The sequence below is a fragment of the Balaenoptera musculus genome, chromosome 2 (genome assembly GCF_009873245.2).
Source record: "Balaenoptera musculus isolate JJ_BM4_2016_0621 chromosome 2, mBalMus1.pri.v3, whole genome shotgun sequence".
Classification (NCBI taxonomy): Eukaryota; Metazoa; Chordata; class Mammalia; order Artiodactyla; family Balaenopteridae; genus Balaenoptera; species Balaenoptera musculus.
The window spans coordinates 69412578-69439090 of NC_045786.1; the positions used below are offsets into that span (position 1 = coordinate 69412578).

Genomic DNA, 26513 nt, shown 5'->3' on the forward strand with positions numbered 1-26513 from the left:
GCGGGCGCACTCGCCGGTCGCAGTGAAAAGGCGGAGGCGGCGGCCGCTCCGGCTCGGCTCCGGTTCCCAGTGCCTCCCCCGCCGCACCCCCTCCCCGCCTCCTGCACCCGCCAAACTTGATGTGACCCCAGCCCGACGCTGCGGCTGCCCCTCTCACCGCCCCGCGCGCTCCCCACCGCCACCCAGCCCCTCACCCCCGGGGCGCACCGCTCACCTCGCCCCTTCCCACCTCCTCGCCGGGGCCGGGCGCCGCGCTAGCCCTCCGCGTTCCCTTCCCCTAGCCACCCCCACCCCACCCCCCGCACCATGAGCAACCTGAAGCCGGACGGCGAGCACGGCACCAGCACGGGCACCGGCACGGGCTCGGGCTCCAGCGGCACCCTGGAGGAGGAGGTGGGTCTGCGCCCCCGGGACTTGTTGGGTGAAGTACACGCGGAGGTGGGCGGGGGACGGGGCGCGCGGGGCCCCGCGCGCGATCTGGCAATCGCTCCCGGCGCCTTTCCGCCGTTGCCCTTCGGCCGGGGAGGAGCAGCCCGTGTCCGGCGGGCGGGGGCGTGCGGCCTGGACTACCCCGCCGGGCGGGCATTGTCTCCCCGCCCTCCCAGGCTCGGGGCCGGCAGTGCGCCGGCGGCCGGCAGTGCGTCCCGAGGTGGGCGAGCTGCGCCGTGTCCGCCCCACGCCTGCTGCCCGCGCGTCCTTCGTTCTCCACTCTCCGCCCCGCTTGCTGCCCTCTTTCGTGGCGCTCCTCCCGCGTGGCCGGGACTCCCGCCTCGTTTGGGAGGAACTGAGCGGGATTAGCACGGCGGGCGGGCGGCACCCACACTCCCTTGCACTTTCCGCCCTGACCCCTCCCCGTGACCTTGGAGGCCTGGGCCGGCCGCGCGCTACCTTGGTTCGCTAGAGTTGTAGTCATGGGGGTAGACGGCTTTCTTCACGGCCCCAGAGCTTGGGTTTTGGCAAAGATGTCAGCTGACTGAGTTGGGAAGGAGATGCCTAAAGACACTCAGTTCCCAGTTCTCGTCTCTCGGGTTTTGCCCTGGCAGCCAAGCCAGGACCCCAAAGCTGGCCCTAGTGGGATTCTGCTAGGAATGTCCACCGGCCATGTGCTAAGAGGAGGGAGTCAGGGGCGGCTTCGTGCAATCACCAACAGCTGGGTGGTTAATTGGATGTGGCAAAATCCGGGAGGGTGTGTGTGGGGGCGGAGTGGGACGGTGGATATAGCCTTAAGGCTATCAGTGAATGGAGACCAGAAGCTCGGCCCGCAGAGACAAAAACTGGTGTGGAAAGGGGGCAGCCTTCGCAGCTCTGTCTCTGAAGGGGCCTCTGCTGTGTCACTCTAGGGCCAAGAGACCCTAGACCCTTCCTGCCGCGCCCTGGCATGCTCTTGCCCAGGAAACCAAGGGCCAGTTATCCACCCTGAGCTCCCTTCCCCTTGGTCTGGGGGAGAAACCGCAGAGCCCCTGATGGGGGCTGGCGTTGCTGCCTCCCTCCTATCCAGTGGCGGGTGCCCGCCCGCCGTGCTATAGGTTTGGTGCAGAATGGCGGCACTGGCCCACGGCTGGGCTGGGCTCCTCACTGTGGGAGGGATGGTGGGAGGGTCACACTGCCAGTTCCCACTCTTAGCAATTAAGAGGCCTGCTGCCAGCCCCAGTCCACCAATGGCATGACAGCTTGAGAATCTAGGTCTAGATCCCGCTTTTTGTGGGGAAGGAAAGGAGGAATCTACAACCCTTCACTCTGAAGAGTGGCGAAGGAAGGCCTGACATATGTCCACGAGTGTGGTGTGGGCTCTAGTGGGCTGGGGTTCTTTTGGCTCCTAAAGTCCTTGTCCTTCTTGGACCTTGATGCTGATAGGCCCTTGGCTTTGGGGACCCCATCCTGACTCTTCCTGGTTGTTCAGAATCTCCCCTGAGAGTTGGGGGAGGCTGACAGGGTTGCTAGTGTGTGTGTGGTCTCTGCTGAAATTGAGGGAGGGAAGCCCTCTCCTGTGAAGCTGGGCAAGGACCCGGAACCACTTCTGCTAGAGGGTTGACCAGCAGGGACTTACCTCACTGAAGAGACCCTCAGACCCACCCCTTTGAAGTGGGAAGGGTGAACCACGTGGCCAGTCTAAAGTCTTGGAGGAATCGTTTGAGGTATTGGTCACTTTTTTCTAAGTAGCTTTTTAAGAGAGAGGGCAGAATCATCGAGAAGTGGAATCCCTGCTCTCCCTCCTTGTGGGCAGAGGTGGGCTACAGCCCTGTAGTGCTTCAGGGAATTCAGTGCAACTGGTGCTGGGGAGGGTGGGGAGCATGGGCTCCTGTTTAACAGAGGTCTAAGACTAAGGGCCCCAGTGATCTCTTGGAGCCCAGCGTCTGCTCTGGTCAGGTAAGCACAAGAATCGGCCCCTTCTCCTCATTAGCTTTCTGAACAGTGGGCCAAGAGCTCTTCAGCCAGGGTTTCACCTTGGATTGGTGGTTTGAGCAGGAACTAGACTTATTCTCTTTAGCTTAGATGCCCCCTAGGTAGGCAGTTCTGCAACCCCCAAGAGCCACCATTGGGGAAATCCGCATTAGCAGTGGTGGTTTACTCTCACGGTTGACCCAGGCTGCCTCTTGGAGATTAGCTAAAGCAAACCTAGGAAGCCAAGGAAGAAGTTAGAGGTCAGCTGTCCCTGAGATGTGGCTGAGTAGGAGGTAGTTAGACCTGTAGGGATCGAAAAAGCGTTCCAAGGAGAGGGAATAGCATGTATAAAAGTGGGGGGTGGATTGTGGAACCACATGGCTTGTTTGGGTGACTACCAGGAATTTGCGATGTTCCAGTAATATTGGAGGCCACGTTATGAACAGCCTGAGATCATGCAGGCTTGGGAGGAAATTGGCATTTTTCTGCTACTTGAGAAGAAGGTGTGTTAGAAACTTTGGAAACTTCTAACCCTTTAACTCTTTGAAAGCTAAGGAGGGCAGCGAGGAATTAAGGGGAAGAGCTACGTGTCCCTTTCAATCTAGAGGCCATACCCCCACCCCGAGGTGTGTCTTGGCTGGTGCCTGAGCTCCAGAAGGTGAGGCAGTACAGCACACGAGCCCTGTTCAGGGCAGGCTTGCCTCTGGTGTTGCCCAATCCCAGATTCAAGCATCTCCTGTCTTAGTGATTCTTGAGAGATGGCTGGAGAGTTACAGTGTTGCTAGGGAAGGGTGTATGTGGTTTGAAAGCATATTTTATTTTGAAAATGGAGACATATTTTAACACAAGGCAGTATTAAGTTACAGTAATGACTCGTTGGGGGCCCCCTGAGAGGAGGGTGGTGTTTGGAATCTTGGGGTGGGGAGTGGGGTTCAAGTTTCTAAGAGTTAAAGAAGTTTTATGCCAACCTAATAGTAAGCTATAGAAAGGCAGGGATTAAAGGTAGCTAAGGGAGCTACAGCTTGACCTTAGCGTCTTGGCCCCTCACTGCCCTCCATCCCCATCTTTGCCTGTCCACTGCATCCACCAAAGCTGGGCCAAGATCGCTTCTTGCACGTCTGGTACCCCAGGGTCCATCATGTGTCCTCTAGGGGTCTCTGAGGATCCAGCTAGGTCCCTGGCCCCTGGCAGGATGGCCAAGGTTAGCACTCAAATGAGTGAAGGAATTTCAGGGTCCAGTGTGTGACTTGGGCACTGCCCCTTTTCTTTTCTCTGCCATCAAAAATATTTGACAGAATCTGGGACATCTTGGTGCTCTGTCTGCAGACTTTTTTTTGGTATAAGGGGAGGGAGGCATCTATGCTTCTGGGCTTTTACCTGGAAACAGGACCCAAGTAGGTAGATCCAGGCAGATTCTGGTAGATCAGACTCCCCTCCTCCCTGGGGGTTGTTGTGGATGTGTCTTCTCTGCTCAGATAACCTAATGGTAAGGCTGTACTATGCATAGTAAACCCATACATAGTCTTTGTACCAGGCATTGTTTTGAGCACTTTACTGTTTTAACTCATTTAACTTCCACAACAGCACTGTGAAGTACTTATTACTATTTTATAAGTGAGGAAACTGAGACACAGAGAGGTTAACTAGCTTTCATGTAGCTAGTAATTGAGTAGGTTGGGATTTGGACCCAGAGTTTGCTCTTAACAACATACTGTACCCGCTGTTCTGTTTTATATTGGGGGTTTGGATGAGACTTGGGGGTGGGGAGGGGAGAGGATCTGCAACTCAAGTTTTTTAGGGCTGAGCTTTAGGTGATGACAGGGTCCCAAGTAGAAGCTCAGGGACTGGCTCCAGGCTAGTTCTCTTTGGGTTGGTGGCATCCCAAGACTGGGTGGTGGGAGCTGTCAGCCCCTGCAGGAGGAGCATTTTATCACAGATAATGTTTAGAATTGTTATTGCGTGGTGATAAAAACCAGAACAAGTGAATTCTCTACAGACAGTACATCCCCCTTGTAGCCTGGGCTGGGGCTGACTGCCTTCACACCCCACCCCCACCCTTGATTCCCTGTTGCTTTGGGCATCTTAACTAAAAAAATGGTACTTATTCTAAAGTGACTGCCTTTCGTTTTGGGGGGCCATTCTCTTGGGTCTCCTTATCTCCTCCTTCCCTGTAAGTGGGCAGCCTGGCTAGTTTGCCCCAGTAAGAACCAACTTCTAAATATCATTCAGTGTTTGGACATTCTGATTTCTCATCTCCATCTCTGGGGTGGGGCTGGGGGAGGAGTCTGGCGAGTACTGTAACTAGAGGCAACACATGAACTGCGGGATGCTTTGCTCTGCTTTCATGCTATCCACCCATTTATCCCACTGGTTCTCCAGACAGTCCTGAGAGGTAGAGGAGAGGAGTCCTCCCACCTGCCCTGAGGGCTAAGCTCCTGGTCCAGGGCCACCCACCTCTGGTTACCCAGAGCTGAGCTAGAGTGCTAGGTTCTGGCAGCACCTGGTGGCCTCCAGCCTCTGCTCAGCCATTGATTTTGGGTAGCAGCAACATTTGATGCCTTGTCAGTTCCTCTGCCATCCCCTGACCATGGCTGCCTCAGAGGGGTCCTCACGCCCCAGGCAAAGCTGTGAGGCAGTGGGGCAGAGCCCATCTCCCATACTTCAGAAACCATGCTGCTGTGAGGTGGGAACTGCAGACAACCCACGAAGCTTCCTTTGCTGAACCCCGTCTACTGCCTGCCCAGGGACCAGCACGGCCTCCTTGCTTTCTGCTTTTTTCCCTATTCCGTCCTTGGATGGAAAGAATAAGATTACCTGTGAGGTGTACCAAGGCTAGACAGGTGGCAAGATCGTTGGGTCCTCCATTCCTGAAGAGTCCATTGGTGGATCCATCCATGCCAGGCACCTCCAGAATATAGCAGGAGCTGGTGTAGTGGGAGGGTCTGCCTTGGCCCATCTGTCATGGCCTTCAGTCATTTACAGCCGACTGAGGAAAGGCTCTTGGTTGTCATAAGTCATTAAGGCCATCTGTATAGTTCTGAACAGGCCTAGGACCCTCAGGGAGAAAGGGCAGGGTCTGACCTGGACGAGCCCATGGTATGAGTGTCTGGAGTCCCTACCTCCTTTTTGTGGTTAGCCAACCCACCCCTTCCCAAGTGAGTTTTGGGCTTTAACTGGGAGAGATCAGGAGAAATTACTGGAATAGGACCTGAGACCAGTTTGGGGAACCTTTGTTGCGATCAAGGCTGTGAAGAGCTTCCACCCAGACTGGTCCCTGTTCTTATGTGTAATTGTATCCATATGCGGGCACAACTTGGGATGGAGGGGTCCTTCTGTGGGGTCTTGGTGACAGGGGAGCTCCAAACCAGAATCTAGGTCCTAGAAGTAGTTTCCATCCCTGAACAGAGACCCTCTCCCAACAGGAGTGTCCCTTTGGGAAACATCTCTCGTCAGACTTCATCTGCCTCAGTCAGGTGGTGCACAGGTGTGGCGTGCTTGGTGCTTTGTGTTCATGTGCACGGTGCCGTGTGTTCACACTGGATTAACATCACATGGTTTAAGGGTTGGAGGTATTGATTTTGGAGCTAGGGGAAGTGCGTGGGATTCCCCTAGGACAACGCCTTGAATCTATGGGGTAGCATATAGCAGTGGTGACAACTGCAACCTTTGCCAGCCACAAGGGTCAGGCAATAGATTGGCATTGGCTGACCACACAGCAGTAGGAGGGACAGGGGAGGCTGATGGCACAGGAGGGAAGGGAGCCTTGCCCAGAAGCTCCATGCTCGAGACCCTGTGGGCCTGTCTTTCTTTTTTTTTTTTTTTTTTTAACATCTTTATTGGAGTATAATTGCTTCACAGTGGTGTGTTAGTTTCTGCTGTGTAACAAAGTGGATCAGCTATACATTTACATATATCCCCATATCCCCTCCCTCTTGCGTCTCCCTCCCACCCTCCTATCCCAGCCCTCTGGGTGGTCACAAAGCACCGTGCTGATCTCCCTGTGCTATGCGGCTGCTTCCCACTAGCTGTCTGTTTTACATTTGGTAGTATATATATGTCCATGCCACTCTCTCACTTTGTCCCAGCTTGAGCCTGTCTTTCTGAGTTGCCTCTGAAAGCCTTGTCCCCTGGCTCTGTCTGGAACCAAGTGGAAAGCAGGCCACCCACCCCACCCCCACCCTGCCTCCAGCCAGCCTAGTCGCAAGGAGTCTGCATAGCACAGGTCACGCTATTTGGTTGGGTTCCCTAATGAGGTGTAGCACAGAGTTCGCAGCAGGTTTTGACCAGGTGTGTTCCCAAGATGTGAAGCCTTCCCTTCCTGGGGGTAGAAGTAGCTTGGAGTATAAGGTCCGAAGCCTTATTTAATCCAGCTTAGTTCCTCCCACCCCCCCGCCCCACACACAGGTGGAGCTCTAGGGCACATTGCAGGCCCTAAAGGAAGAGCCCCAACTTCCCAGGCAACTTGGACTTGACCCCCAGCTCTGCCAGTGGCTGGCCAGGCACCTAGCTCCTGAGCTGGTTTCCTCAACTGTAAAATGGGCCTGTACCACTCTGCCTGTTACCTCGGAGGCCTGTCAGGCTCACACTCCGATGGTAGGTGTGAAAGAAGTGGAAACGACAAAGTGCTGCCCAGCGTGGGGCCTTAGAGCCAAGCCCAGATACATGTGATTTGGGGCTGGAATTAGCAGGGGCAGGCAAAACACCGTGGAACAGCCCCTAAACCTGGACTTCTCCCCACCAGGTCAGACCGTGTTGACGTTGGCGGTGTCCTAGGTGGGCACTGCTTGGAGGGAAGCTGGGCGCTGTCCTAGCCTGGGAGCTGAGCAGCCCAGAGCTCCTTGGAGGAAACAGGAGGTGCTGGCGTTCTGGGAGCATGTGTGTTTGTATCTGCTTGCTGTACTGTCTGGCTGTATCTGCTTGCTCTTTTTCCCTGTGTCCTTGTTCAGCCCTTATAAGTCCTGGGTCTGCGGGCCATGTCACCACATTCCATCCACCTCTCGTCAAGTGGCCCCACTGAGAGGGACTTCTTTCCCCTGGGAGGCGTAAGAGTGACCTGCCAGTGCCAAGCCTAAGCACAGGACCCAGGCAGAACCCAACGCTCACCCTGCCCCCTACATATGTATACAGAAGAAAAAGGCCAGGCCGCTGAGATCTCTGCAGAGGTACAATGACTTGCTCTGAGGTTTCTGTTTGGCAGCTCCTGTATTGCCCCAGCAGAGAGACCCCTCTCAAATCCCAAGGGCCTGGCTTCTGACATCCTGCTTTCTCACCCTCTCAACCTCTGCCCCTTCTTTACTGCTTTCTTTGCCGTCTTGTGGGCAAAACGAAAGCACTGGAGCTCTGAGCCCATGGAGGACAGTGCCCGAGCATTACTGAGACTCCATCACGTTCTCCCACTTCCCTGGTTTCTTGGAAGGTCAGAGTGTGAAGGGCCCTGAGGCGAGTCCACCCCTCCTCTTTATTGCTGAGGCAGTGGTGAAGGCCACGAAGCCACTTGCCTGGCTGGTGGCAGGGCTGGGACTTCAATCGGGCTCCTTGACAATTGCTTTGAGGCTCTTTTTCTTTTGTTTCTGTGTCTGGTCTGTTGTCTGAGCAGGAGGCTGAGCCTGAGTCCTGTGTCTTGGTTCTCAATGACCCTTTTCCCCTTGCAGAAGCCAGAGCCGAACTGGGCGTGATGATGGCTGGTACAAGTTTAAAAAGGACCTTCCGTGTCATTACAGCAGGAAAGCTGCAAGCTTTATATAATGCAGGCTGCAGCTCATAAACTCCCATGATCTGGCTGGTGGGACGGTAGTGAGACACTGAGATGGGGTGGCTTGGGCTTCTGTTTGGACTCAGGGCTTCCAGGGGCTGTGAGGGGCCCTGCTCTACCCCAACCCATTCCCCGCTGCACAAGGCTGCTCTGGGAGTTGGCAGTCTGTCAATCTTCCCTTTGACTTCCCTATAACTAACTGTTTAGGACTAGCCATGGGATCATCCAGTGGAACCCCGTGCACCCCCAGTCAACCTTCTGCTAAGGACTGTTGCTGCCCTCTTAGCTCAGAAGCTGAAGGTCACTTGTTCTGGGCACCAAAGGCTGACTCCCACTGGGCTCTGAGTGGGTTGGTGGTGTGAGATCAAGGTCTGCAAAAGAGCATTGACTTTTGTGAGCTGGGCACCTGGGGACACTGGGGCTGCTTCTGATATGCTCGGTGACTTTGAGCAACTCACTGGACCTCGGCTAAAAATAAGGTTTCTTCCAGCTCAGATATTCTGCATTTCGGTTGCTGGAGAGGGCTGGGAATTGGGGAAGGATGTGGGAGGGGCTTATGAGAGGCTTGTTTTTCCCTGTTTGGATTTCCCTCCTCCCCCACCCACTTTTGTAAGGGGTGTTTTCCATCCAGATGACACCAGCAGGGCTCCCCATGCTAAGCAGAGAAGAGGCAGGGTTCAAAGCAAGCGAGTTACTTGAACATTTTGATGAAGTGGTTGGTTGAAACAGTTCCCTTTCCAGACTGAATTCTAACTTCAGAGATGTTGGATTGCCACAAAGAATCAATTTTCAAATATCATTTTTATCTCTTTGGTATGATGTTTCTATTGCCCAGAGTCAAGTTTCTTAGCCTTGTGAGGCAGAGATTCACCTAGAAGGCAGGAGTTGTCTTCTAGTGGGGAGTGTTTCTGGTGGACCGCTGGGATTTACTTTGGGGTGGGGGAAGGGTGGGGATGGCCCTGATGTTTTCCTACCTCAGCATCCTTTGTGCCCCAGACGGGAGGTCCCTGGAGTCCAAGTCCAGGGTGCTGTCTTGGAGGGTACAGGGCTGGGGTTTGGAAGGAGGCTGTGGTTGTCCTTTGGAGTTAAAGGGTAGGGGGTTTAATATCCATGGACATACGACTGTTTTTGACAGCAGTGTTTACCCCTTCCGTCTCTAATAAAAACTGGTATTTACGGCGCTCATCCTCTCAGCCACAATATCCTGCTGCCACCCTTACCTGAGAAGTTGAGTGTTCCATTCTCGGTATGAAGGTGGAGTATGGCCAGGCCCCAGCCTGGGCTGACTGAGCGTGGCGTCCCCCCACTAGGGAGGGAGGGCCTCGTGGTGTGGCCCCTCGGACCCCATACCCCAGTCCTGTCTCACACGGAGGCTTTCCTCTGGGGGGAACACCCCCTGCCCCGCCTCCCCCCACAGCTCCCTTCCCTTGACTTCTGCAGGGCCCCCGTGTGAGCTGGGCCCTGTGTGTGCCCAGGGGAGGACAGAGGCCTCTAAGCAGCCACTGTTGAGGGAGCTGGCCTTGGCCTGGGGGCACTGGAACGACAGGTGTGCCTGTGCGGGTGTCCAGGCTGAGAGAGATGTCCACCTGGGCTGATGGAAAGAGGTCGAGTCCTGCCTCGAAGCCTTTTAGGCAGAAGCCTGAATTTCTGCTATTAGGCTGATGCCTTGGGTATCACTGTCACCTTGCTCCTGGAGGCTTCTGTTTACTTTCATTTTTTCTGAAGATCTGTAAACAACTGTTGGTTGGTTTGTCTGAAGGAAGATCATTACTGACACACAAACAGGAATGAGTTTGTCAGAGCCCCTTCTTCCTACTTCTCTCTAAAAAGTTGTCTTCCCTCTGGGCTGGGGAGGGCTGCAGTGTTCACCTTTACTGAGGGAAAGGGCTGCACCACCCGGGGGCCCGGGTCCTCTGTCATGCTGGGATTACAGAAGGTGCTGGAGAGGCTCCTTGAAGGGGGCATTCCCTCCCCAGGGGCCTCAAGAATAAGGCTGAGGATGGGGGCCACCACTTCCGGTGCCCTTCTCTGCCCCTCCCCGGAGCACTGGGAATGAGATGGGTGGCCTCCCGTGGAGGAGGGAGGAGCGGGCAAGAGGTCGTTGGGAGCCCCAGGCACTCGAGATCCAGCAGTAGCTGGAGGGAAAGGGCCCACGATCACACAGCAAATACCTAGCCAACCCCAGGAAGTCTGCCCACCAGTGATAGCCTGTGGTGTGGACTTCCTAGAAGGGGCTGGACTCTCCCACCCTCTTGTTCCCAGCACCCCCCGGGAAGGATAGGCAGCAGGCCTTGCTTGAGGGACGAGCAGCCTCGGGAGTCCCCAAGCTTTGCTGTCCAGGGACACCGTTGTGCTGAAGGCCAGTTTGTTGCCCTAGGCAGGCCTGGCACTGTCTGGGACTTCCAGCGAGGCCAAGTCTGCTCCTGACCATCATGAAGGCTACACACCATGTCTGCGATGTCCTGTATGGGGACACCTCTCTGGCCAAGTTTCTTGTCCATGTTGAATTCGGTGCTTCCAGTGGGTTCCTCAACATGTGTCTTCTTTTACTGGCCTCTAAGGATTTCTCATCCTTTTTTTTTTTTTTTGGCTACGGAGCTTGTGGGATCTTTGTTCCCCGACCAGGGATTGAACCCAGGCCCATGGCAGTGAAAGCGTCAAGTCCTAACCACTGGACTGCCAGGGAATTCCAAAGGATTCCCTATCCTTTTTCCACCTCTCCCCAGTACCTTCTCCAGCCTGTTCCAAACTTGCCTTCCATCTGTGCCAGGGACATGGCTGTGGTCCAGCACAGTCTGCTGGTACTTGCCATGAAGATGACCATTTTAACAGGACCGTGGTTGCTTTCAGTGTTTCAGGGCAGGAGGGAGATATTCTCTTGGGTTGTGTGGATGCTTTTGGAAAAAGAGTGAGTGTATGGAAGAAGGGCCTCGGTAAACACGTTTGGTTCCTTCTAGCAGCCTGGGATTGTGTGAGCCACCGCTTATGCTTCCTCCAAGTACCTTAAAATATTTTCATGTTGAATTTTTGTAGTAAACTTGTGGAATAGGCGGTGGGATCTTTGGTTGATCTTTCCGTCTTGGCATCAATGGTGGTTGGTCCCTGAATCCTTGTCTGCACCCAACCTCTCTGCTGAATGTTGCACCCTATTGCTGTGAGGCTGGCACCAGCAAGTGGCATGGGAAGAGTGGTTGCCAGTGCTGGCCTGGGACACAGGACTTGTTGGCCAGGCCTTGCAGAAGTAACTGCATGTCTCTGTCCCTGCCATCCCTAAGTATCCCGACTGTGCCATTAGATTGCCTTGTCACCTTCCTATTCTGAGCCTCAGTTCCCTCATCAGTATGTATGTATGTATGTATGTATGTATTTATTTATTTATGGCTGTGTTGGGTCTTTGTTGCTGCATGCGGGCTTTCTCTAGTTGCGGCGAGCAGGGGCTACTCTTCGTTGTGGTGTGTGGGCTTCTCATTGCGGTGGCTTCTCTTGCTGCGGAGCACGGGCTCTAGGCACGCAGGCTCCAGTAGTTGTGGCTCATGGGCTCAGTAGTTGTGGCTCGTGGGCTCTAGAGCGCAGGCTCAGTAGTTGTGGCGCACAGGCTTAGTTGCTCTGCGGCATGTGGGATCTTCCCGGACCAGGGCTCGAACCTGTGTCCCCTGCACTGGCAGGCGGATCCCTAACCACTGTGCCACCAGGGAAGCCCCCGTCATCTGTAAAATAAGGGTGTTTAACTAGCTGATCTCCACGGTGCCTTCCACCTCAGACATGGCCTCCCTGGGGAAGAGGAACACTAAAGAATCCAGCGACCGCGTAAGGTTGTCTCACCTGTGTTCCCAGCTCCAGGCTGATCTGGACCTGACCCAGCCTCACTAGACAACCTTATAACTAAATGGCTTGTGGTACCTGATAGGTGAGGTTTTTGTGCAGGTCAGTGTTGAGATTACGGGACCCTGAAGTGAACAAGCGTATGGTCGAGCCTCTCCTGTGTGCTGGGCATAAAATGTGCTCTTCATCCTGGAGGTAGAGGGTACCCGTGTTGTACAGATAAAGAAGCTGACATTCAGAGAGATGAAGCAGCTTCACCAAGCCAAGCATAAAGCTGGGATGCAAACTCCGGTCTAACTAACCAAAGCCTTTCCCATTTATGGCATCACTCTGCCACCCTGGACCACATCCGTTTCTGGCTGTGAGTCCCTTCTTTGGAGGGACCGAGGTGTGTAGAGACGGCGGAGGTCTCAGATGTTGAGCCTGGCTCTAGGTACCTTGGAGGACAGGAAAGTTTGAGACTTGCCTCCTAACTCTGGGTTTTAGAGTCCAGGTGAGCTCAGATGGTGGGACCAGTAAAAGACAAGGGGTCCTAGGGGCCCCGGAAGACTTCAGAGGAAGGAAAGAGGGGTGAGGAAATAGAGGGACCTGAGGGATGGATGCCTTTCAGTTAAGGAATGAGAAAGGGGTGGGCTGAGGGGCAGCGTGAGCAGCTGCCATGCCCTATGTGGGTGCTTGTCGGGGACCCGCAGTCTGTGGGCCGGGGCAGGACCTGATGGAGTTGGAAGTAGCATGGTGGGTAGGTGGGCTCTGGAAACTCTTGTTCTCTCGACATGTGGCCGGCCAGCCCGCTAAGCTCATACTTCCTGTCACTCCAGCTTTGCCGTCATTCTAAACAGGCACCCAGAGAAGGGACTGGCTACTGAACGGATGTGTGGCAGCACTTTACCCATCCATGGGGCTAACGAGGCTGCCCAGGTGCGGCTGCCTCTGTCCCCACAGCCAGAAGAATGGCACAGATGGCTGAAACAGTGTTCCTGGGTCTTACCCAGCTCTGCTCCTTGCTGAGCCAAGCTTGCGTGAGCCCCTTCTGGGCCTCAGTTTCCATGTCTGCACAGGGGGATAGGCAGAGGGCACGTCATCTGCCAGGGTGTCCAGGGTCAAGTAAGAACCAAGGAGAGCATTCAGGTCAGGCTTCCTGTGACTTAGCCTCCCAGCAAAGGGTATGTGAACTGGCAGACGGGGACCCACCGCCTAACCCATAACTGCCTTGATGTCAGCTTGTCTCCTAAGGAATGACCAGGCACAGGATGCAACCTGTATTGTAGCCTTTAGAATCTAAAAGATGCGAAGCCAGGGAAAAGAGTCATCTGGCCCAGAGAAGGCTGGGAACCAGAATCTGAGCTGGGAATGAGGGAAAGTTCCCCTGTACTCACTCCCCTCCCCTCCGCTAAGCAGGAAACTTTGTGCTGAGAACTTTCTATTTAAGGGGGCCTCTGGGGAGGTCTGGCCAGAAAGGAGCCATTTGAGGAAGGGTTTAAAATTAGCCGGGGTGAAATGGGTGGCCCCTGGGGAGAACTGAGGCAGAGGTTTCTGTGGGCGGCTCTGGCTTTGCATCTTTGACCCAAAGCACGTCCCCTCATCTCAGGGAGGAGGGAGTAGCACTGGTCCAGGCCGATCCAGCAGGGCCCTGGCTGGCTTGTACTCTTTCAGCCCATCGTCTGTGGTGGGCTGGGCGCCCAAGTCCTGGCACCAAAAAGCAAGCATCATCTCTACCAGCCTGGGTGAGTAGTTGGGAGGGAGACCTGGGTTTTGAGTCCCAGGTCTGCTGCCTTTAAAAAACAAGCTGCATGACCTGAGTGAGGCACTTCTATTTGAGGGTTTACATGTAAATGAAAGGCCTTCCGTCAAAGGGCGGAGAGGTGTAGAGGATGGCTGCCCTCTGGAGTCCAGGAACTCAATTCACCCCACTCTGGAGCCTGGGCTGTCCGGTTTCTCCCAGATACTTCTGGGACAGGGCAGTGCTTGAGAGCTGCGTGTATAGGGACACAGCTGCCAAGGGCTGTGAGATGTACAGAACCTTTACCCCAGGCCCAGGAGCAGAAGTGTGTGTGGTGAGGAAAGGCATCACCAGAGGGGGTGGAGGTGTCCTTACTGGCAAGGAATTCTCCTGGGTTTGCTTCTTGGCGAAAACTCATGTGACAGAAGAAGCTGTCCTTACCTATTTTATCAGCCATGGGCTTGGAGTCATTCCTGTGTGGCTAGGGTGGCAACACTTGTTACGGGCAGCTATGGGGGCTGGTTTCCTTTGCCACTCCTGGCTCTGTTGTTGACATGTGTGTTCATTAGAGAGAGAGAGAGAGTGTGTGTGTGTGTGTGTGTATGTGTATGTGTTGGGTGTAACTTTGCCTGACTGCCCTGGGTTCCTGATTCAGGCCATTGTCTCCAAGAAGGCTGTTGCCTCAGTTCCTTCAGCAGGCCATCACTAGAGCATGGAAGAAGTTCTTTGGTGCCTCTGGAGGGGGATGTGGCCCACTAAATGTTTTCAAGAATAGCCACGTGTTGGGTGGGCTGAGGCATGTGAACTTGTTCTTAAGTCGGCAGTGACAAGTTGAGAAGACTTACGTTTGGCTTAGTGGTATGAGATGCGACTTGAAACAGGAGTCAAGGGAATTCCCTGGCAGTCCAGTGGTTAGGACTCTGTGCTTTCACTGCTGAGGGCAAGGGTTCCATCCCTGGTCGGGGAACTAAGATCCTCAAAGCCATGCAGCCAAAAAAAAGAAAAAAACAGGAGTCAAGTGTGTGGGGAAGCTCTGATCTTTTGGATTTTTCATTACTCAGAAAGCACAGTTTCAAGATGTATTTTTAATGGATCTACACTATGGAAAATCCTCCTTCTCCCATTATAATTATTGGCTGATCTGGCCTCGCTAGTTGAGCATTGGGTGCCAGCAGCATTTAACCAGCAGTGGTGAATTAGGGAAGTGTTCCCGCCAACCCTCTCCTGGACCTCACCCACTGTTCGGGAGGTCAGGTTTGGCAGGAGTCACAGGATGGACACCAGGTGTCTAGACCTGGCTTCAGTGCCAACTTGTAACTTTGTTGAGGGCAAGGCTCATAACTTACACCATCCTCTCCCTCACTTGAAGCTGGCAAGATCCTACACATTCTTCAAAACCCAGCACCATTGTTCCATTTGACTCCTTCCCCAAGTCCCTTATTCAGTAAACATTTAGTACCAGCACCATGCTAAGAGCTGGCCAGAGAAGCAAGAATATAATACATTGCCGGCCACTGAAGAGCCTACATCTAGCATAGGAAGCAGGAGGAGATGGATGTGAAACTGCTGGGCCCTCTGATGAAATCGCTCCAAGGCACAGAGTTTACATCTTTGCCTTCCCGCTAGACCAGACGGAGCCTTTCTACCAGGAGTCCATGGGAATATTCTGAAGTATATATACGTTTCTACTTGTGCATATTTTGGAGGTAAGACACCATAGCTTTCTTCAAGTCTCAGAGGGGTCCTTCGTCTATCTTGTTAAACAGGACTCTCTCCTTGAGGCTGTTCGGCAACAGACAGTCTGCACAGAAGTGCTCAGCTAGTGCTTGATGTGACACCTGCAGGATGAACCCAGAGAAAGGAAAGGGTCCAGAAAGGGTTTTGAAAAGTTAAATGCTGTGAAACTCTGGGTGCTCATTTGCCTCAGCCTCCAAAGAAGGCTCAGGAAATCCTGAATTCTTCCTTCAGCCCTGGAAGGATTCCAGGTCCTTCCTGAAGGAAGAGCCATCATCCTTGTTCTTCTGTCATCCTGGCCCTGACCACTGTGGTCTCTTCCCCAGGTCCGGACACTGTTCGTCAGTGGGCTCCCTGTGGATATTAAACCCAGAGAACTCTACCTGCTCTTTAGGCCGTTCAAGGTGAGTCTGGACGCAGCCACCCATGGGCAGAGCCTAGGATGGAGGAGAAGCATCAGGAATGAATCGCAGACCTGGATTGGGCAGCAGGAAAACTAGAAACTGTGATGGCAGACCCGGCTCTCTGTCCCGGTTCTGCTAACTCATATGTTGCTTTCTGTCAATTGCTTAGCCTTTCTGAGCCTCCGATTTCTCATCTGTAAAGTGGAGACAGTAGAATCTCAGTAGACTTTACCGTATAAGGAATCTTTGAGATTCAGCATAGCGTTTTCAATTTGCAGATAAGAAAACTTAAAAAGGTAAGGTCTGTGCTTCCAGATGACAGGCTAGGAGAGCAAAGGGGAATTTCCGCATGAAATGATGAATGCTATCACGTGATGGCCATCCCATGTGCTAGGCCGTGTGATATGGGACACAAGGACTGAGGGCGCTCAGCGGTGGTGGAGATCAGAGTGGGTCACCTTTGAGGGGAGAAGAGTGTGAGCTGGGGAAAGGCAGGGCTGGGGGGTGGCCAGGGTAGCACAACCAGAGGCTTCCGACCTTCCCTGTTAATGACCACCTTTCTCTGCAGGGGTATGAAGGGTCCCTGATCAAGCTCACATCGAGACAGGTAATTTCTCTCCAAGGTTTTTCTTCCTCCCAGCCCAGACCGACTGCTGAAATTCGAACTGAGCCTGTTCTCTTTTCCTCAATCTTGAGGCATCTGGCAGCTGAGACCTGCCCCCGTCACCCCTGTCCTGTCCTGGGCTGACGAAAGAGTAGCCTCCACAGGTCCCCTCTTCTTACCAGTCAGCTCCTGGTCCTCCCTCTCTGGCCCTTGAGAAGCCACAGTGGGACCCAGAGGCTGAGGACCGTAGAGGTGGTGGCTGGGCTCTGGTTCCTGATGCCGGGAGTCCCAGGCCCAGAGCCCTCAGGGGCCGTTTGGGGACTGGACTGAGCCTTGGCAAAATGAAGTTGGAGAAGTTTTAAACCTGTTGTTTCCCCCCCCGCTCCCCTTTTTAAATAAATAAGTTTATTTTATTTTATTTATTTATTGGCTGTGTTGGGTCTTTGTTGCTACGCGCGGGCTTTCTCTAGTTGTGGCGAGCAGGGGCTACTCTTCATTGCAGTGCACAGGCTTCTCATTGTGGTGGCTTCTCTTGTTGCAGAGCACAGGCTTTAGGTGTGCAGGGTTCAGTAGCTGTGGCATGCAGGCTCAGTACTTGTGGCCCACGGGCTTAGTTCCATGGCATGTGGGATCTTCCCGGACCAGGGCTCGAACCCGTGTCCCCTGCATTGGCAGGCGGATTCTTAACCACTGCGCCACCAGGGAAGTCCCATAAACCTGTTGCCCCGGGCTTCCCTGGTGGCGCAGTGGTTAAGAATCCGCCTGCCAATGCAGGGGACACGGGTTCGAGCCCTGGTCCGGGAAGATCCCACATGCCGCGGAACAACTTAAGCCCGTGGGCCACAACTACTGAGCCTGCGCTCTAGAGCCCGTGTGACACAACTACCGAACCCCGTGTGCCTAGAGCCCGTGCTCCGCAACAAGAGAAGCCACCGCAATGAGAAGCCCGTGCACCGCAACGAAGAGTAGCCCCCGCTTGCTGCAACTAGAGAAAGCCCGTGTGCAGCAACGAAGACCCAATGCAGCCAAAAATAAATAAATAAAATAAATTTACATATATATATAAAAAAAACCTGTTGCCCCTTGATTGAACCTGAAACCTTTCCATGCCCTTGATACATTAGTGTCCCCTTTCGTGCTGGGGAAAACACTAGAACTTACTTTTAATTACCTGCATACATTAAAAAAAAAAAGACTTTTACTGAAAGGGTGATGTTTAATGCAGTGGGATAAAGCTGTATTGGCATCGTTTCCCAGAATGTGGTACCTGGATGGGAGAGTTTTGGTGCCCCAAACCAAAAATATATAATTCTTGTCCATATATAATTATATAAATATATATAATTCTTGTCCATATCCTCCCTATGTTCTAGCTGAACATAGGGAGGATATGGACAAGAATTATATATTTTTCTGTTCTTTGTTGTTTTGTTTTGTATGCTTGAAGGGGAGATGGAATGTTGGGAGAGATGCAAGGGTATTCTCTCTTTTTCCTACTAGCCTGTTGGTTTTGTGATCTTTGACAGCCGGGCAGGAGCAGAAGCGGCCAAGAATGCATTGAACGTGAGTAGACAGAGAACAGGCCTTTCTCTGACCCACAGACTTCTAGGCAATGGGTATTCCTGTTCCGTCTTCTGCAAACCTTCCCCAATCCGCGCCCAAGGAAAGGGCCCACAGATGTACCTTACCCAGCATCCTGGGGCAGAGTCTCTGGCTGCACTGTCGTGCCAAACGCCACCACTCACAAGGCCCGAGCAGTGTGTCCTCTGTCTTGGCCCCCGTGTGGGCGAGTCTTTCAGGCTGGATCATTTTTGGGGCCCTTCCGTCCCCACTGCAGTGGCCAGGCTGGGTCCTACAGTGTAACGCCTTTCCCTTCCTTTCCTTCTCACGTAGGGTATTCGCTTTGATCCTGAGAACCCTCAGACCCTGAGGCTAGAGTTTGCCAAAGCCAACACCAAGATGGCCAAGAACAAGCTAATGGCTACACCAAATCCCACCAACGCTCACCCCGCCCTCGGAGCACACTTCATCGCACGAGACCCCTGTGAGTGGCACTCAGAGTGGCCGTCTGCTGCCCTTTACCTGGCAGAGCTGGGAGGCCCTCGTGGATGGAGTTGCATGCAGAGGGCATCACTGAGGGCATCAGTCCTGCCTGCCCGCCCCTTTTCCAGGAGCTTCTTGCATCCACCATTACCCATCCCTGTGGGTCCCATGCTTCCTCCCTCCCCTGCAGCCTTTGCTGGACCTCAGACTGAGCTCCTGAGCTGTCGGTGTCGCCCAGCTTCCCTGAAGCCTTTTCTGATCCCTCTTGGTTGAGATGAGCAGAGACCCATCTGAGGGCTTCTTGAAGCAGACAGGATACTCACCAAGCCTGGCCAAGTTACCATGGCTTCTTTCCCAGTCTTGGGATCCTTCAGGGGAGCCTGAGAAGGGAGCTTATGCTCAGCGATGGTGCTGGGTCCCCTTCTCTGTTTGGAACGGGGTGGCGCAAAGGGGGACCTGCGTTCTGACAAGGGGGGCTGTTGTCTCCCGTCGCAGATGATCTGATGGGGGCCGCTCTGATCCCCGCACCCCCAGAGGCCTGGGCCCCCTACCCTCTGTACACCACAGAGCTGACCCCAGCCATCTCACATGCTGCGTTTACCTACCCAGCTGCCACTGCTGCTGCCGCTGCCGCCCTACATGCTCAGGTAAGCCTGTCGGGGGGAGAAGTAGGAAAGGGGAGAACAAAGGCTCTGAGTTGGCCAGGCTTCATTCCTACCCGGCCACGGGCCACCCCGGTCCCCAGAGCTGCTGCAGAACTGCTGTCTTGGAACAACAGTACCTTTGGGGTCTGGGGTCCCACAGAGGGGAAGGAGAGGATAAGCTGTGAGGCTGCATCGAGGATACACTGCAAATGCAAAGTGTGAGAGACCCACCGTGGGTCCACTGCCCCCTGGACACGCGCGGGCAGGCTGTGCCAACTCTGCCTGTGGTGACAGACCTGAGTGTGGTCGCCGGAGCCAGGCCGCCTGCCTCTGCTTCCTTCTGTCTTTATGAACTTCAGAAAGCTCTGAAAGATTTCTGTGTCTGGGTTGTTCTTTTTCGCTCATCTGGAAAGATAGGAATAGTAGTATCTGCCTCAGGTTGTTGTGAGAATTAAACGTTAAGCCACGTGAGGGGCTAGAGTTGTACCTGGAACATGCGGGGTGCCCAGTGAGTGTCTGCTCTTTTGTTCAAGGAACGTGGGCACCCTGCATTGTGACCTGGGCTGGGGCTGGAAGGAGGCAGCCAGCGCTTCTAGGGGAGAGGCGGAGCGGGCACGGCTGGGCCGGGAGCGCTCTGTGCTTGCCGAATGCCACGCCAGGTGCCCGAGAGGGGCACGAGCACCTCACAGATTACAGCCAGGCCTCTGCGCGGCGGTGGCGGGGCGCCGCCAGGCAGCGCGGGAGGGCTGGGGTGAGCGGCGAGCCCGCCTTGGCCTCTCGTCAGTGAGGTGACCGAGAGCCGAGGCTCGGGAAGCGCGACCTGGCTGTTGAGAGGGAGAGAACAGGCCTCCTGGCTGGGGCAGTAGAAGGGGATGAGGAGTTGAAGGGTGTGAGAAGCCAGGAGGGAGAGTTCCCAGAAGCTAGAAGCTGAGGCAGGAGGCGTGGGAGGCTCTGCCAGTGGGAGGGTCAAGTGCGTGTCCATCCCTCTGAAGGGCTTCGTGACCTGGGTTCACCCAGTTCCAAGGTGGAAGGTTCAGATTCCCTGACTGCCACCCTCGCAAGGCGTTCCCCCGGCCACGGCAACTTGGGTTGTACCGAGGGCAGGCGCGTGGTTCCGCTTGGCACTCACCCTGGCGGCACACCACAGACGGCTGGAAGATTGATCGGCGTAGGGAGGTGGCGAGGCTCTTCCTCTCTAGGGCAACGTTTGGGGACTTGCCGCAGACCGGCTCTGCGGTGAGTGAAGGCAGTCCTCTGTGACCCGGCGGAGTGTGGGAGGCAGATGGCGCTCCCCGCCAAGAGGGGAGTTTAACTGCAGGGGCCCCGTGAGTCCTCTGGTCCCAGCTGTGCCACCAGTTAGCTACCTGATCTTCAGCAAGTGACTTCACCTCTGGGCCTCCGTGTTGTCCTCATCTGTAAAACGAGAGGGCAGGACCAGATCGGATGGAGAGGTTCTGCCCCATCTGCTCTGAGATGCTAGGCCATGACAATGTGAGGCAGAGGTTAGGAGCCAGGGACAGTCAGGATGTCAGATTATTCAGGAGCGATATCTCTGTCCTTTTTGGGGTGGCCCCCCAGCCGGCTGGGAGTGGTGTGCTGCTGCGGGTGCCTAAGCTTCGTACACGGGACTGTGTGCCCTCCTCTTGTCTTCCTTTCCAGCTTCCTCCCTCCCTCCCCCACCGCGCCCTGTGGCTGTCCAACTCTTGTCCAGCTACCTTGGTCCAGGTTCTGGCTCTCTCTTTCAACACCTGTGTGACCTTGGGCAAGTTTCTTGACCTCTCTGTCTCGATTTCTTTGTGGAATGATGATAATCGTAGCTACTTTAGAGGGTGGTTGGTAGCCTATTAGCATAGAGGGAGCACAACATGCTTATTATTTAATATCATCATTGTCTAGTTCCCTCCAGGTCCTCTCTGAGGCTAGAGGCCTCACTGTGCCTGAGTTCCTGTCTTCTGGTCTCCCGGGGAAGGGGATGAAGTCCCCCTCAAAGGATAGTGGCTTTTTTCGGGAGGCAGCCTGATGACAAGCGATTGGATCAGGTGGTGACTACTTCTGTCCCGCTACTTGACTTGACTACTTGATCCCGCTTCTCGGGATAGTCGTTTCCTCGACAGTAAAACACACTGTTAGGACCAAATGTAGTGATAGGCATGAAAGCATTTTCTAAGTAGTATCACTTTCTCTTTTCCTTGCAAGAGCCCCCTCCCTGCCCCCGATAGTACTGCCCCAGAGGCGGAGGCTGAAAATGCCTAAATGAAGGAGGTGGACACTGGTGATCCTAAGGAGGTTATTCTGAACCCAGAGGGCCAGGTAGCACTGCGTTTTTCTGTGCCTGGGGGTAAGGAGGTGACTTGGAGAGAAGGCAGCAGCTGATAGACAAAAGGGGATGAAAACCGGTCCTTCCTTTCTGTACCCCACCATATACATCCTGACCTCATGCCCTTTGCCAGTAGCTCGGCCTGAGCGAGGCATCCTCATGTGGCTGCAGGGACGAGACCTGCAGGAAGAAAGGGGCTTGGAGATGGTTCAGTCCTGCTCTATCTCGGCACAAGGCTGTCTTGCGGGACCTTCTGATCCTCTTGATAGAATCTTCTCCTTTCAGAGGGTATGGGTGGCAGGGGCACACTGGGGTCTGGTACATGAAGATGGTGGCCTAAAAGCAGGGATTCTGCATGTCCCCTGGCACCCCAGGGTCCTCCCAGTTTGGACTTCTTTTTCCATTTCGACCTGAGGGTATGGGGGTCTTTCACTGCAGCCCTTTGCCCCCCTTACACTGGCTCAGCCACTTACTGATGACCTTAAAGTTACACGGATTCCCCTGCCTCTATTTTCTTATCTGTTTAATGGAAATGATAATAGCATCAAATTTATAGGGCTTTTCTGAGGATTAAATGAACTTAGTATATGAAAACTACTTAGACCAGCATCTGGCACATGCCAAGTGCTTCATAAACATTAGCTGTTAGAGGTCTGCATTCACGGGAAGAAAAAGACAGGGTTTTTTCTCTTTTTTGCCTTTGCTTATCATCCTGCTCCCCAAAATATCACTACGTTTAGTCCTTAGACTTGGTAGGTAGTTGGACACAGGTGTATAAGTAAATCCATGGGTATGAACCTTTTACAAAAATTACACATTTAATCTTTTTAAAACTTAAATATTAGGACATGCTTCCATGTCAGTAAGTATAGGTCTACATTCTGGATGCCTGGCTAGCCTACCAATGTATAAGTGTGTGTGCCTCCCTGTAGATGGCAGTGAGGTTGTTTACACAATTTTCTTTGGCTCTGTTAGGCTGTGCTGCCATGGACGCCCTTGTTCACACCTTTCTGGGCACCTGTCCTGCTTGCTTTCCTTATCATAAATTCCTAGAACTATTGCAAGGTCAGAGTGTAGACTTGCCAGTCTGAGTTAATTGTATTGTTTTGACTTTGTGATGAGTGAGGCTCCCTTATTTGTTGGCTGTTTCTGTTTCTTCTTGTGTGGATTCATCCCTTTGCCCACTTTTTGGTGTATCTTCTCAGTTAGTCAGTCTGAGGGTCTGAGAGAGGACCGTGTGCCCCCTACTCCTTTGTTTGGGTGCTGCCCCTCTTGGAGCTGTAGCCATTCTAGATGCCCATGGGCTGTCCCTGTGGAGTGGCCTCTTAGGACCCCCAAACCCCCTGTGAACAAGTGGAGGCCCTGACAGGGGACTGGCCACTTGCTCCCTGCTGTGCTGGCCGTGATCCCTGGGCCTGGGGTCTTGTTCTGAGCTGGGGCAGGAAGAGACCGTGCTTCTTTAGAGAACCTGGACCACTGGCCTACCCCAGGCATCTGAGGAGGGTGGAAACGCAGCCCTCCAAGTACGTTCTGTCCAGTTGGGTTGCACGACCATCCCGAGCTCAGAAATTAGGGCTTTCCTCTGCTTCTTCCCCAAGAAGGCGCTGGCTCATCTCAGGCTGGAGGGAAAGCTGCTGCTCTGGAGCCCAAGCCGCAGCACCTCGTGGAGAGGGTGGGACTGGATGGAGCAGGCTTGTTGTGGGGGCCCCTAAGCAGCCGGTGGTGGAGGAGGGGGGGTCGGAGGCCTCCAGGGTCCCTCCCACTCTCGTCCGACGCTCTCCGCTTGTCCAGCCCTGTAGGGCACCTAGCCTGTCAGGTGCTTCCTTGCCTTGGGGCCGCTCCAGCTGGAGGCTGGGTGAAGTGCAGTGGTCAGGGTCCACTAGAGCTTCCCTGAGCTGGACCGGCCGCAGCTTTGTCCGGTGGCAGCGGTGCTGGTTTCCTCATCGTCCCTCTCTTAGGGAATGAGCTCTGGTGTCCAGCTGGGCTTGCAGCTGAGAGGGCAGCCCACGGCTCGGCAAAGGGGAGGAGAGGCTCCCTCCCACTCAGCTGTCAGCCAGGAAGGGAGGGAACTGCTTCCAGATGTTTAGAAGACATGAGAGAAAATAAGGTGGCCTCTGAGGCTGGATGGCTCAAAGAGGCTCTTGACCCTTTCTGTGTGGTGTGGGGCTTAATCAAGGTGGTCCTGGCAGCCCGGGGTCAACTGTGTGCCGATGACAGCAGTGTCACATCCTTGGAGCTCAGGGGCCATCCCGACATTGGTCAGGTGGCCTAGGCCCTGGTCCTGCTATGCGCCAAGTGTTCCGGCATCTCAGAGTAACCAGCTGCCGACTTCCTGCTGAACACGGGGTGGTCAGAGTCCTGCGCTGTACAAAACAGCACCTAGAATTTGGAGGGGGCACAGGAGCAGGTTCTCAGGAAGCTTTCATCAGCCACCAGATACGCCTGGCGTTGCTCTATATCTTCACTACTTACAGAGGCAGGGATTCCTGGCAGCCAAGTGGGTAACTGGGTCTGATTGCTCGAGCTTCAAGAGGGTTGTCTGTAATGCCCAGCTGCTACTTGGTTTCCTCATCGGCTCTCCTGTGCCATCCCTTTCTTTCCTAAGAGAACCCCGGCTCCCATCCCTGAGTTCTCTTCCCGCCCCCTCACTTGGGGCCCTGTGATGCCCTGCCGCCACCCCTCCCAGGTGGCCACGGGTCAGGCCGGGGCAGACGTGCTGTCTGTAACCGGGGCAGGCGGCCTCCCCGCAATCTTGGCTTGGCACCCGGCACAGCTCACCGTCCAGATGACTGGCCCATGGGGAATGGGGTGCATGTCATTTCCTGGCCTGTCTCTGGGAATCCTGCTTTGGGGCCATTGCTCTGTGGGGCCTTCTAGCAAGTACCAGGGTTGAGGTAGCTGCCAGGCCCCCACTAGAGGGCTCAGCTGGTAGGTTACAAATCTCTAAAGTTAGGAGGCTTGTAATGAAGGGAACGGGGGTGGGGGTGGTGGAGAAGCTGAAACGGGGCAGCAGCGGGGGCGGGGAGCATCAGCTGGGTCTAGCCTGTGACTTCCTTGAATCCTGCAAGGACAGGACCAACTTCTGGGAGTCCTGCCCCTTGGAGATCACACTGACTTTGGTTTCTAATGTGTTTTTACATTCTGTCTTATCTGATCCTCGTGGATACCCTGTGACTTTTAATCATCTCTATCCTGTAGCTGTTGAGGACACTGAGACTCAAAGAAGTTGAGCCAAAGTGTGTTAGGGTGCATTCTCCTGATGTTAGGAATTCCGCACTCTCCCGGTTAAGGGGGAAGGGCAGACTGTTGGGCCAGTGCCCCCCCGGCTGCCAGCACTCCACCCGGTACAGTCGGGCTCAGTGGAGCGTGAACGCCTTCGTAACCCTTCTCTCACTTGAACCTCTGTCCTGCAGAGGAGGCAGGTCAGGTGGCGCTCTCCCATTTTCAGGATGAAGAAACTGACGCCCAGAGGTGAGTAACTGGCCCGATCTCCGCCGGTCAGTAACAGAACCAGGACTCCGACAGGGGCCCTGAAGGCCGTGTTTCCCAGGCTCCCCCATCAAGCGAAGGGACTGCACAGCTAGCTCCTGACGTTGGCTTCTCTTGCAGGTGCGCTGGTACCCTTCCTCTGATACCACCCAGCAAGGATGGAAATATCGTCAGTTCTGTTAGTTCTTCAGTAAGTGCTGGCTCAGAGGCCCGGGACAGAAAGTGTCCTAGAGCCTGGCTCCGTGCAGGGCCGTGGTTCCTCTGCCTGAGTCCAGGAGCTCGCTGGTGCTACCCCAACCTGAGCTTGCGCCTGGGGCACTCTGGCTGGTTTTCCCCTCTCCTCCCACCCTGCCCCCCACCTCCCATCTTGCAGCCTCCTCGCAAGGGAAGGGCCTGGGTTCAGCTCCATTCCCATGCATCTGCTCATGGCCACCTCTCTCCCCTCCCTCCAGGTCTGGTCACCACAGCTCGAAGCCCCCCCCCGCCCGCCTCACTGGGGAGGGAGCCACCCTGAGCTTCCACTGCCCCCAGGTGGCCCGTGCAGAGCTGCTGCTTCCCTCCAAAGACTGTGAATTTTAAGCCTGACTCAGTGGACTCTGTTTCCTTTCTCTCCTTTTCCTCAGCCCTGTCCTGCCCCAAAGCGCCCCTCACCAAGGCCTCACGGCAGGATTCAGGGGCCTTCTCGCTGGGACACCCAGACCCAGCTCGGAGGTCTCTCTGGGACTGAGCAAGGCCTGACCTCCAGTCCAAATTTGCTTCCGTAGCCCCACCTCAAAGAAATGAGGCGTTTAATTTTGCATGTTTTCCTGGCATGAATTAAGACACTTAAACTTGTATATATGTGAGTGTACAGTTTGTTCTCACATTGTGTCACCATAGCAACAAGTCCTGGCCACTAATGGTTCATCATTCCCGGTCCCTCTCCCCACACCCCCCTCCCCTGCACCCACCCTGCTTCAGTGAGGACCAAGCCCTGCAGCCAGCCCCGCCCGGCGGCTGGCGGCCTCCACCACCCCACACACTTCCAGGCTGAACAGGAAGGACCACCCAGCCAAGATAGAGCGTTTTCTTGGTCATTTCAAATTGGGGTCCTCTGCTTCCTCCCCCTCAGATGGGCCAACAGCCATTAAGAAAACCTTTTCTCTGCCCAGTTTCGCTTACCTCTCCACGGCGCGCCCCAGCCCTGCCATGGCTCCTCATGCTTTCCAAGCTTCAAAGCCAACCAAAAAGTGAAAGTATTTTTGTACCCTGTGTAACAAAATATTTATGCAACATAAAGGATTTTTCGTGTGTGTGTGCAATTAATTATTGAAGAGACCTTGTCCGCCCTGTCAGATAAGTTTAACATTTTAGTTTGAGGCATGAAGAAGAAAAGGGTTTCCGTTCTCCAGCAGTGAGCCTTAGCGTCAGCCGTTAGTTTAAGAAAAATGAAGGAAAAATTGTGCAATTTTTTGTTTCGTGTGCACATCAGTGCATTGCCTTTGGCCGCAGCGGTGGCTGTCTTGCCGTTTTCAGACTTGGGAGACAAGGAGGCTGTTGTAATTGCTGATCCTGTGAGAATGTGAAACTGGATAATATATGAAATGCAAAATAAAAAATCAT

General features: G+C 54.4%; 1 protein-coding gene across 2 annotated transcripts; it reads left to right on the forward strand.

Moving 5' to 3' along the window:
- Positions 1 to 26513, forward strand: RBPMS2 (RNA binding protein, mRNA processing factor 2). 2 transcript variants are annotated; one of them, XM_036840470.1, is made up of 8 exons: positions 1 to 393; positions 15737 to 15814; positions 16383 to 16421; positions 17919 to 17981; positions 18312 to 18462; positions 18957 to 19108; positions 25032 to 25101; positions 25364 to 26513. In XM_036840470.1, the coding sequence occupies exons 1-7, from the start codon at positions 307 to 309 to the stop codon at positions 25092 to 25094; spliced, it is 633 nt and encodes a 210-aa protein (XP_036696365.1). In that variant the 5' UTR covers positions 1 to 306; the 3' UTR covers positions 25095 to 25101; positions 25364 to 26513. The 2 variants fall into 2 exon arrangements, with proteins under 2 accessions (XP_036696365.1, XP_036696368.1); XM_036840473.1 differs by having other exon boundaries at positions 19071 to 19108.